We start from the raw sequence: 13250 nt of genomic DNA on the forward strand, positions 1-13250 counted from the left end.
TTTTGATAAATGAATACTAACAATTTCACAACATAATTGACAAGTTGATTACATCAGTAATTTATAAGAAAATAATACAATCAAGTTCATAGATTCAACCAATGAAGTAGAAATAAGGGCAATTAAGACAGAACTATACTACATCAGTATCACTGCCTTAAGTTAATTCACAGCACAACCTAATGTGGGCCCATGAAGAGTAATTCAAAGAAGTGTAGGCCTTACATGAAACTTCAGAGATGTTGATCATAAATTTGGCTTCTATTGATGAGAAATGGCCAAGACTGTTGACCCATGCACACATGTTGATATTTACAGTTGTTTCATGGACACTGGCCAGTCTACAAGCAGAGCACTCGCATGGGGAGCACCAGATGAGTTCCAGCCACAGTTCTTTTATAAGCTTTAAGTGCCTCATGAAGATGCGGGGATCTCCTCCACGTGCAACCTGGTCACATCAGGGCACATTCAGCAGCAGAAGTCTGTTTCCAGTATAGTCCTTGGTATGGCTAAATTCCACTGTCCCTTTATCAGCAGTCAAAAATCCATGATAAATTCTGTACAACACTGTAGTCAATAACAGCAGCACCAGACAGCATATTAATTCTTTTAACCATAAATTTGTGTATAATTATAATGTTCTATGTGTGGTGTTATCAAAAGAATCACTGTGTCTCTAAGTATCATATATGTACGTCTGGATAAATACATTGTTGTACAAGATCTCCAACATGCAGGTCATGCTCTAGGACTTGGGGATATAGAGTAATACATGTTTCGTGGCCAATAATAAAAGTGACAATTGTCTTCCTAACAAAAAATAAACACGAGAAATAGGAATTAATCAGCAGTCTTGAGGATCCCAAATGCCTTAGTAATATTATTTATCCCTCTATTTATTTTACGGCATTTTTTCTTCCCTCACATGCTCAATACACGAGACACACTATTGCTGTTGAATTCATAGAAATGCATAAATAGACTTTCTTCCACTCAGACTGAATATGACTCCCTAAGGATTTTGTTGGAGTGTAGTAATGAATGCTGGTTGCTAGGTAGTAGAAACTGACACTGCAGCAGGCAACCAAGTGCAATGGTGAAATTGCTGCTTAAACCCTGCTTATCAAAAAGATTCACAGTGCCGATTAACTTAGGTAGTCTACAGGGTATCATTAATTTATACACAAAGCAGAGAGGCTGCTCCAAATAGCCAAAAAAGGTATGGGGTCGGGGTTGGAGGGAGTCAACATTAAAATCATGAACATCTTACAGAGGCATTTCTGTGCTTCATGGAGACAGATGGCATATACAGTAAAGACAGGGAGCTAAGATGGACAGACAGGAACAACATACAGGACAAAACACCTGATTAAATACTGGCTGAAAATCTGATTAATCTATTGATTCAGAAATTTAAGGCTAGTCAAAAAAGTCTTCTGTGAACACCAGTGACTTTTGAAGTTTGCACAAAAAATTAATAAATAAAATAAAATAAGGGGTAAAAAATGACACAAGAGCTTTGGGTGATATTTGGCACTCTGCCTCTGAAAATGATGACAAACCCTGGGGTTTAAAAAAAAAAAAAAAAGTCTAGAACCAAGCAGCAATTTCTGGCTAAACAATGCAAGCCTGGCTGGCAGTTACCTTTCTTTCTCTCATGTTTTGTGCCTTCCCCAAGTCATTAAGTAAGAGATCTGGCCTCGGCTTGCGTGTAACCAGTAATGACAACCTCTTTGCAGTTATCTGCGTGCAAACAACCAGAGACATTCAGAACTCCAATACAGCATTTTTGAAGAAAAGTAAATCAATCAAGAAATTAAACTATTTAAAACATATATTTCTTTCAAATAATAATAAAAAAAAAAAGTCAAGGAGAAACGTGCCCTCCCTGCCCCACAATTCAACATGCAGAACAGTCGACCAATGCTTTCATATCAGCAGGATGGTTCGATGCAAGTACACATATCCTGAGCTATCCATAGTCCCCAAACTCTGCAACATTGCTTTCAGGTGATAGAGACAAGATGGTCCATGCAAATGAGCTGACACAAGTCATGTTGTGTGCAATCAAGATAGGATCCCAGACATCTTCAGAATGGTTTACAGTCACAAGAAATAAAGTTCCAATGAAGTGGTTGGCATTTGGAAGCACACTGTTTTAAATATATCTCCCTGAAGATATGTTTATATATTAGTGCACTGGTCAATATCTGACACTATCTGTCATTTTATTGCAAAAGGAGATCAGGGCAATTAATAGGAGAAATCTTAGCACTACTTTAGACAATCTTTAAAGCCTGGATAAAATTCATTAGCTACCCAAGTGGCATTTCTGACTTCAAATTGTAGTATCATGCAAGATTTATACTGTATTAATGGAGCCTGGAGTAACTCTACATTTAATTATTTCCATTATGGGGTAAACAGTACTTGAATTAATACAATTTAGCCGACTGATGCAGTTTGGTTGTTTGGTTTACAAGATAGATGGGATGGGAGATCGAGAACGCCTCAGAGGACAAGGAGAGTTGTAGGGTGATGTTACTGGAGAGAGCCTCAGAGCATTGCCTGCCAAGCCCGCTATGTTGTTTAAGCTTCGGGATTTTTCATATCCTTTTATGAAAAAATGCACAGACATCAGTTGAATTAAACCAGAATATAGACAGACAAATAATACCATGCAGGGTAATCAAAAGTGCTACTTTCAAGCTCAAAGAAGAATTTGCTTACAAAGAATTTAATATTGAGACAATTTATAACTCTAAAAAAAATGAGGTTCACTGTAGTTGCCATTTTGAAAAGATTAAACCAGCCATCACAAATTATGGTTACAATACTTCAAAATCTATTTTTTCCCAGATTATAGTTAGCGCTAATGTAATTTTGTCATGTAGAATACTAGAACTCATTTAAGAATTAGGCAAAGCAACTTAAGTAAGATATAAGCTTGACTAATATTTTTAAATTTCGGAATGTGTTCTTGAAAAAAAAAAAAAGAAATAAGTAGGCTACTTTTCTCTTTTCATTTTTTACTACCTAAGCTAATAAAGCATACTTAAGTTTAAATGGACAACTCTTTTCCAGCATATTTAATCTTCCAGCTTTATAGGGTTAAAAGATGATTCTTAAATAATGGCATTTGGTGCCATTATCCAGGTGATGTAGGATGGAATGCCCATTTCTAATTCCTTGGGTAAGAAAAGTAAAGGAAAAAAAAAAAAAGAAAATGAATGAAATATAAATTGAGTCATAATTTCAGTGAAATAAGTTTGAATTTGATTACATGATGTTTTCAGCTGATTTCCACCCCCAGCCTTCCCACCCAGAAATTGAGAATAATTTGGTGTTAATTCATCTTTTCTTTCTATTATATCACACCTTGATCTTTTGTTCATGATAGCCATGAAGTTACAGGATAGAAGATGCTCTCATAAACTTTAGCCTTATTCCTTAGCTACTTAAGCAACCCTATCAAAGTCACCTTTGGAAATATTTGTATATTGTAGTATTTTTTATTACAAAATATTAGAGACAGTTAAACGAGGTGGAAAGCACCTAGTATAAGTTTTGAAGTGAAATGTCTTAAAGCAGGGTAACTACTGACTAAAAAAGTAGTCATACTACAAAGATTTGAGATGAATGTTCTGACAGCTTTCTTGAAAAACTGTTATAGAACAGGAAAATGAAATTTTTTTGGCAACCAAAATTGAGCAAGTAGATACAATTCTAGTGGACTACTTGTCTCCCTTACGATATGACTTACTCTTTGGGTTCTAATCAGACCTTGGTGTACTTGATGAGTGTGTGAGAAAAAAAAATGGGTCCATTGTTTTTCTTTATGTACCTTTCAGCTATTCCTCTTTAATTGAATCTTTTCATGGAAATTCCAGAGAAGAAGTCATGGATGACTTTCCTCTTTTCATTGGAAGAGAAAAAGTGGTGTATCTGATTATTTTACGTATGAGAGGCCAGGATAGACAATGGGTGTGGATCGCAGCAATACCCCTCTTATGGGGTAAAGCTGTCTTATGGGGTGAAGCTGGATTGGATAAGGAAAGAAAATGATGAACATTCCCCTCCCCTCACAACATGCACACACATTAACTTTCAGCAGACTAGTTGCTTTCTTTGAGATTTTGTGGATAGAAATTTATACCATCCATTAACTATGACAAATGTTCTCTAGCACATAGTCTCTGCTAATCAAATAATTATGGGCCAATGTTTTGTTAGTCCCTAAATATAAATTTTCACATGCACGGAGGGTTAGTTATTACTGGTCTTCTGAAAAGTTACTGAAAATATAACTTTGGGAATTGTAGAAAAAAATTATCCTGTGCCATTGAAGTTGACTGTATAACCTAAAAATGTAAATTAGACGATAAACATTGATTGGCTTTGATTAAAGGCAAAGTGGTGAATATGCATGAACTAAATGGGCTGTTAATAATTAAACATCATCATACAGATTTACAACTCTGTTCTCTACAATCTCCTTGCTCCTACAGGATCCCCAGAAAGGTAAAATTCTCTTTGGCAGTTTTATAGTGTTCATGCCAGTAATATGTAAAATTTGGTTGCCATTCTAAATGTTATCTTTCTGAATTATAGTTTTACTATAAATATTCTATTCTGTTTATAGGTCCTATATTTTTAATGACTATAATTTCAGTGTCTATTTGAAAAGTCTTCCTTTCTAATTTAGTAACAAGTATTTATTAGTAAAATTATATATTATTCATACAAATATTTTTTTCTTTATTCTACACGTTCATTTATGGTTAAAAAATGTGATAAAATTTTGCTTAATCAAGATTTTAGTGGAATGGCTGAAAATATAATTCATGAGAATAAACACTGCTGAACTGATTTTGAACTAACATCTAGATACACAGCATTCATTTCAAATAATTCTTAAGTGCATGTGCTTATTTGTGGCAATACTGAAACTACCTACTCATGTGCTATTCACGAGCATGTTTTAGTTTATGTAATATGCTTTCCTAAAAGAAAAAACATGCATTCTAAGTATTGAGAGTTTACTCTTTTAGAGAATCCTTAAAGATTTCTTAATATATGCCCAATTACATTCATATTTTAGCTAGAAAATAATTCAGTGGGAATCCAGTAATTTATTTTCACTTATAGAGAGAAGAATTTTTAAATATTAAAATCAAATCAGCAGAGATACCAACTTGAGGGATAAATGAAAGGATTATATAGAAAATAAATGAATAGACGTAACAGCAGAAATATATAACCTACATAAAGGGAAACAGGAAACGAAATGAATAAATTTGTGATAGATATGATAAGATAACCAACTGAAAAGATTAAGTGAAGTTAGCCAAAAGTACTACCATACTTAGCAGGAAAAAACATATAGCTATAAACTACTTAAGCAAGAATGAAAAAGAGTTGATTATGATAAGAAATGACAAACAGTAAAAAGCTCATGAATAAATTTTCAAAGATGTTCTCACTAACAAAAATAATTTGTATTTGTGAAATAAGATTGCATGTATACATTTTACATGCAAACTAAATATCTTATTAATTGCTTTGCTTGCAAAACTTTGCAATATTTTAGTAAAATTTTGTATTTAGATAGTGCTTTATAATTTGCAAAGCCTTTTCTTGTTCATGATTTTCTTTGTCAGTTTAAAACTCAAAATATTGTCTAACATAGAAGAAAAACATTCTAGAGAGTTCTTTAAACACATAATCTTAGTATAAATATTGCATGTGATAATCTCATTGAATGCTGCTCTAAAATGTAAGTAAATTTAACATGTATATACATTGCGTACAGTGATTTAAGATATTCAATGCACTTAGAACAGCATGTTCTATATAAAATATTAGTTTGATATGATGATTATTATTTAACATATGTACATATATTTTGCTCAAATACTATGATAGTGTATTCACTGTCTTCCAAATATGTTTAAAGATTTTTCTAGCACATATTTAATGTAGAACAGTAAACAACCAAATAAATCTATTGAGAGGATTGAAATACATTTTGGTGCAAGAAATAGATGCAAACAATGGAAGTAATTGGAATGGAGAAGTATTTAAAATATTATTCATGGAAGGAACAAGAGTCCTTTGTCTTCTCTTTTAAGTCTCAAAGGCATAGAAGCAAAGAAGAAAAATATGAAATGATCAAAAGAAATTAAGAGAAGTACAATATGGGCAATAAAATCTTTCAAAGAAAAAAAGAATCACAAAATAAATATTTCAGCCTTAAATGGTAAATAATTCAATAGGGAGAAACTCCGATGAATAGCAACTAAGCACAGTATTATTTAAATGCAGTTGTGCTAATATGAAAGTTTTAAAGTGGATTTTTATTCAAATTCAGTCAATTACCATAAGACATTATTAGAGTTCTTTCCCTATTCTATCAACAAACAGAGGAAAAATTACTGTGGCAATAAAGCAACTGGAATTGTCAAAGTAGAAGCTAATAATAAAGCATACCACTTTTGACAAAAGTGGGTTATCATCATCACAAGACTATTCTTAAAGGGGAGGAAAAGATCCCAATTGTCCTAAGGTTGTAAAGTTTACCAAAAGGGAATAAAAACTTTTTCAGGAATAGTTTAGACAGTGGTACAATCAAGGAAAAAGGACCCACATGATAAGTGGGAGCTTCAGTATTCTATTATACTCTTTTAACAAAGATGTTCATTCCATAATTTTGATTCATTCAACCAAGATTTATTATCTTCTAGGTGTCAGGCACAGTTCATGTCTGTTGAAAAATAGTAATAAACAGATATTTTTATTATTGGTCATGAAGAAAAATTCTGTAAGTGCATTTTGTGATTACACAAGTAGGCTTTGAAGTGAGTAGACATACTGTTCCATATGACTGAGGATCTTGGGCCTTTGCAACCTTGAGACCCTCAGATAAACTACTGGCAAAAATTACCCATGTACTGGATAAGAGACATTAGAGCATGTTTCATGCTTTACTTTGAGGAAAAAAAAAAAAAAAAACTTATAATTGTTTTATAGTCATGAATTACTCATCAAATATGTGCACAGAGCCAATTAGTGAGTTTTATTTGTTGTAGTGAAAAAGATAACTTTTAATGACTGCTGAGTACATTATATTAAAGTAATTGGATAAGTGATTTAATATTTACATATTCCATTCCAATTCTGCCCGTAGACAAATGGCAAACCAGAGGATAGAGAAAAAGGGATGAGATGCCTTTCAGATATGACAATCACATAGGTTATTATGTATTTTAACAAGTTTCTAAGGAGAGAAGATGTAATGGAGAGAGGAAAAGAGCACCGCACGCAGTCTTTCCTAGAAAATGATGAATGAGCATTTTACATTACTCCATGTATTTACAACAGTTTATTGCTAAGTCACCTGTTATGATCTGATTAAATGCATGCCTACCTTTCCTGATCCCTCCATCAGAAGCACACGTGTAATCACCTGTCGTCAGTAGGAAACATGTTTCCCCTCTTCTGTTTTTGTCTCTGGTACTAGAGCGTCTGATGGGGAGCCTTTCTGGGGGTGATAGTGGCGGCTCACTTCCTGTACTGTCGTCACCTGATAACACTGGTCACAGCACCATGCCCATTGACAGACAGTGATGAATGAGGAAATGAGACAGTACAAAGAGTTTACACAGAATGCTGGTAGTCCAGTCACTCGATATACAAAACACAAGAATCACATCACAATAAGAAAAAGAATTTTATCACTCTTCACGAAAATTACATGGAGCAAAATGGAAATGTATTGAAAAGAGTAGAAATGTTCTTTGGGAGATTTTAATTCCAGTTTGGATTTTATCTCATAAGAAATTGCCTTTAATACAACTAATATGAACTCAAAGTAAGTGTTATAATGAAAAAGCACATAGATTATTGTCTTACAATTTTTGACATGTTATCTATTTACTCTGAATAGGAATATTTTAAAATGGAACCTATTTAAGAAAATCTCTTAAGTACATTTTGCCTTTGTGGTTATTTAAAAGACATGCTTTTACTAATTTCTGAAGGTATTGTGTCCCAAACTCTTAATAAAAATTATTNAACTAATATGAACTCAAAGTAAGTGTTATAATGAAAAAGCACATAGATTATTGTCTTACAATTTTGACATGTTATCTATTTACTCTGAATAGGAATATTTTAAAATGGAACCTATTTAAGAAAATCTCTTAAGTACATTTTGCCTTTGTGGTTATTTAAAAGACATGCTTTTACTAATTTCTGAAGGTATTGTGTCCCAAACTCTTAATAAAAATTATTCCAAAAGCACACAGACTCCGTGTCCAGGTACTCTATTTGGAAGCGGCAAAATATTTTTAAGCATGCAGTGGAACAAGGCCAACTTCTCCAAATGTCCTTCAAATGAGTATCTGTTTACTTCTGTATCTTTGCCAAAGACTTTCACATCCTATTAGCCTAGATACTAGCTTGTTATTTCAGTGTTTACCTGGGATGATAGTGCCCTTCTTAAGGGCTCTTTTCCCATGCCCTTCTTAAGGGCTCTGCATAGATACTTGAGAATAGTTTGATGACAGCAGCAACACCAACTAAACTCTACCTTTCATAAATACATTCTTAACAGTTTTTAGATATATGTTAGCAGAATTTGCATAGCCATCTACTAAATAAGCATAAGGACTGTGAATGAAACTTATAAACACAAACTTCAGGTCCAGTCACATTGTTTTTTCCATTTACCTCATTAAAATTTCTAGAAGCTAAGGAGGGACCTATGAAAATGATGCCTCCTTTTTTGTTAGTTTGTTTGCTTTCTTAGTTGATGTTTCTTCTAAATTATGAAAAACTATTCACATAAAATCATCATGTCATTTTTCTATAAGAAAAAATAAAATATATCTAAGTTATGGGGAATCGATAAACCCTAAACTTTCGTAGTAGGGTAAAAGCTAATTAAATTGTTTAATCTGCAAAATATTTTACCTGTACCAGACAGTAGACAAGAGGTGACACTACTATGACTTTGGCAGCTGAATGTCAATTTCTAGTCAATCAACTCTACATTGTCTACAGCAATGGGGAGGAGCAGAGATTCAGCTAATCTCAAGCAGTAAATCATTCAAAATTCAGTTCTGAGAGAGAGCAGAACCCAATACATTGTGTCTAAAAAGGAATTCCACTGAGAAATTCAACTTTGCCATTGAGTGGCCAAAGCAGAACATCTATTCCTTGAAAAATGTAGGGTTAATTATATTACATGTCATCGACCCTCATCAAAGGGGTTATAATGAGATACCCTACTTAATTTAAGAACAATGAAAATTTTATCAATCCTCCAGGATATTACTAGGGAAGAGCTTTGTTATCAAAAAGTTATCTTCCATATCACCTGTTTGGAGTTTAGGCCTTTGAAATGTAAGCATCCATTCTTCTTAAATAACTGCTTCTTGTGAATTAGGTTGAGATGCATGGCACCATGTGGCAGAGGTAAAACTGAGACAAACACACCAAGCCAAACGATATGGAGATCAACATTTTGAGGATGAAAGGTGAAAAATGGTCAATATCATACCATCACATCGTGCAGGGAAACAAAGAAACATTGGCACAAAAGCAACAAACAGGCAAAAGAAAATATTGGCACCATCAGCAAAGGGCATTCCCACTAAAGCAGGAAAACTCTATAGACCAGCTATGCAGTATTCTACTTGGGGTTCATTTAGAAAATGCTACCGTCTAGCTATCTGTAAGCCTGACGCAAACACATATTTTGTGAAGGGGTTAGGGCTGAAAACTCATGAACATGTGCATAAAATGAGAATGACTGCCTTCTGTCTAAGGAACATACTGGTCTATAAAGCATTTAATAACATGCATTTGAAGTCCTGCCTTACCTGATCTGTTATGTTCCAGAAGTCGATTGTCTTTGCCCAGACACGTGTCACTCTGTGTACTATTGCAGGCCATATTTAATTCTGTCTTGCAAAAAGTAGGTGAGCTTGCCTGAGGAGCAGGAGGGATGTGCTTCTTTCTTTTCCTTGGAAGTTTCTGCTTTGCCATTGCCAAGGAGTAGTACATTCCAAAATTGTTGACAATGACAGGCACTGGCATGGCTATTGTCAGCACTCCAGCCAGAGCACACAGGGCTCCCACCAGCATGCCTGACCATGTTTGGGGGTACATATCTCCATAACCCAGGGTAGTCATGGTCACTACAGCCCACCAGAACCCAATAGGAATGTTTTTGAACTGTGTGTGTTCACTAGCTGAAGGGTCGTTAGGTTGAGCTCCCACTCTCTCGGCATAGTAGATCATGGTAGCAAATATCAAAACTCCTAGAGCCAGGAAAATTATCAGCAGCAAAAATTCATTAGTACTAGCTCGAAGAGTATGTCCAAGCACCCTCAGACCTACAAAATGGCGGGTGAGCTTGAAAATTCTCAGGATCCTCACAAACCTTACCACCCTGAGGAAGCCAAGTACATCTTTAGCAGCTTTGGATGACAGCCCACTGAGTCCCACCTCTAAGTAGAAAGGTAGGATGGCCACAAAGTCAATGATATTCAAGAGATTTTTGATGAATTCAAGTTTATTGGGTGAAAAAACAATACGGACTAAAAATTCAAAAGTAAACCACACCACACACACTCCTTCTACATACGTCAAGGCAGGATCCGTTTCAATTTCATACTGTAGAACAACACTTGTGCCATTGATGACTGGTTCTGTCTTGTTTTTAACAATATTGAAAGCTTCATGTGTTTCCAGGCAAAAAGTTGTAATTGAAACCAGGATGAAGAATAAAGAAGCAAAAGCAATAAACTGTAGAAGAAAAAGAAATAAAAAAAAAAACCACAGTGATCTGAATCATAATACATGTTGATTCAAATCTAAAAGCAATAATCCCTGTAAATAAGAAGGAACAACAATATATTTAGAGGTTTCACTTGGATATGACCTAAGAAAAAGAAGATACATGTATGTAACATTAATTAGAGTGTATGGGTAATGTATTTCAGGTTCTGTTTTCAACTCATAGATACAAAGTTTTGCTTTATGTTGGAATATAATGTATTGAGTTTTTTTGTGTAAGAAAATATAACCTGTAAAGAGAACACGAAAACCACTGCAAAGGAATTGCAATTGAAAACACACCAAAACAAAAGAGAAATTTAGACAACAGTTTATGATCCTAGAAATCTTTACTCATAAGATCAAGTTTTAAACCTTTAAATATTAGGTGCATGACACACTGATAGAAATTTGGAAACTACCCAAATTTAGCTGTAGATTTATATTCATATATATAATGTTCTGGATATCATACGGTATCAGCATGAGAAAAACAATCTTTGCAATACATGCTGCCATGTAAATTACATCAACTTCAGGTGGAGACTTGTCCAAAAGTGCAAATCTAGGGAGGAAGAATAAATAAGACTGAAAGGAGAAAAACCCAGCAAAGTAGCAATTTAAATGAAAATGTCTTCCTCTCTTGAAAATGGATCTCAAAGTATTAGAGTAACATACTATAAAGTTGAAAGGGTTTCCTTAAAGTCAATTCATTTCTTCAGCCAATAATACATGACTACACACACACACCTACCAACACAGAATAATAAGAAAAACACCCATATAGTTCTTAGTAGTACCATATACTGTTGAAAGTAATTTACATCATTAACTCACATCAATCCTCATAACAGCACTACTCCTACTCCATTTTACAGTACAGGGATATCAGGGCAGAAAGTTTAAACTACTTTTCCATGGTCATAAACTACAAAATGATAAGCCTGAGTCACTCACCTGACAAGTTTAGCTCCAGATTCTCTTCCCCTCACTTACCAAACTCTCAAATGCTGAATACAAATGTGCTGAAAACCATTTATTTAGGCTGGGATCACATACTTTGTAATATTAAAGATCTGAAAATTTGAAATCCAGTTGTTTGAATGAATGACGCTGTTGCAGTCAGCAGCGCTAGAGATCACTAGCACCCTGTGATAACACCTCAGGTTTAGCATGCTAACTGAACACCAATAGACTCTTCCTTAAATGTCTAAACAAGAGTCATTCAGGAGAAGGAAGCTGTCAGTCAAGTGGAGGGAGGTTCTTACTTGAAAATTATAATAGAGTGTATCCAAAATCCAAAGTTGCCCATAACATCTAGTCCTCAAGCATGCCATTGGGAAGAGCTGAGACAGTTCAAGAAGAGATTGAAACCGCCACCCTTTTTACCTGGTTGAGTTTTAATCCACCAAAATGTAAAGGGTATACAAAAGGTCTAAAATATCTTAGGACTGCATCTATCTGCCCTAAAGAGCCACCTCAAATTATGCAACTTCTACAGTGTGCCAGTTAGTACATCAGCTGTATAGTATTCTAAGGCAGGTCATTTTCACAGCTTTGACTCGCTCTCTCATGAACATTTTCCAACTGCTCTAAGTTTTGGCAATGTGATCTGACCATTAGCTTTCCCAGACGTTTTATGAGATAATAGCATTCTTTTGTCATTCAGTTTTCGTTTTGTATAAGCAAATGTACTATTCTTTTTTTAATCAATCATTTGTAGTAACAGTATCATTAAGATCCTATGTACACATTCAAAGATAACCTTTCAGAGGCAGAATCAGTTATCCTCGATTCATAAATTACTTATTAATCTAATCCCAATTTTATTTATAGATTTAGGCATCATGTTTGTTTCTTATTCCACCTAAAATCTTTTGTCATTAGAGTCCTGCCAATATGTACCTACTGACTCCCACCCCTCAACTATACTTTTCACCATCCCTACCTTAGACTCAAGCATTTCAGATATTTATAGACTCAAAAGAATCTTCCTAAAGCCTTAATAGCTCACTACCTCCTTAGTAATGAGATGTTCGTGGGTGTGGGTGTGTGTATTTGTGTGTATTTTGACAAAATTTTGGTTTCTATGCAAATTCTTGCGCATAAATAAAACATGTGAACAGCCGATAAACGGTTCTAAGACACAAAACTTTGAAAACCAAAAATTGCTTGTCATTTGGTATTTGTATTTATTTTTATTGGCAATATTTAAAGAACCACATCAAGATTTTGTATTTATATTATTCTACTTTGCTATTTTTAACTCTGTATATCTTTAGTTTTAAGTACTTTGCAAATTTGCCAGTGTCATACCAAAGTTGATTCCATTTTCAAATATTCTTTTTATTTCCCTATTATAGTAATATTTTACTATAATATATTTCATAATTTGTATAATCAATTAT

At 34.2% G+C, this 13250-nt stretch overlaps 1 protein-coding gene across 1 annotated transcript in view; it reads right to left on the minus strand.

Moving 5' to 3' along the window:
* Window positions 1–427: 427 nt before the first annotated feature.
* The window catches only part of KCNC2 (potassium voltage-gated channel subfamily C member 2), a 172145-nt gene continuing 159322 nt past the window's right edge, over window positions 428–13250 (minus strand). The window contains 3 exon segments of the mRNA XM_017892955.1: window positions 428–567; window positions 7427–7591; window positions 9885–10812. Of these exon segments, the coding sequence (XP_017748444.1) occupies window positions 458–567; window positions 7427–7591; window positions 9885–10812 (1203 nt within the window). The 3' untranslated portion in view covers window positions 428–457.

This window comes from Rhinopithecus bieti, unplaced genomic scaffold (genome assembly GCF_001698545.2).
Source record: "Rhinopithecus bieti isolate Rb0 unplaced genomic scaffold, ASM169854v2 scaffold_23290, whole genome shotgun sequence".
Taxonomy (NCBI): Eukaryota; Metazoa; Chordata; class Mammalia; order Primates; family Cercopithecidae; genus Rhinopithecus; species Rhinopithecus bieti.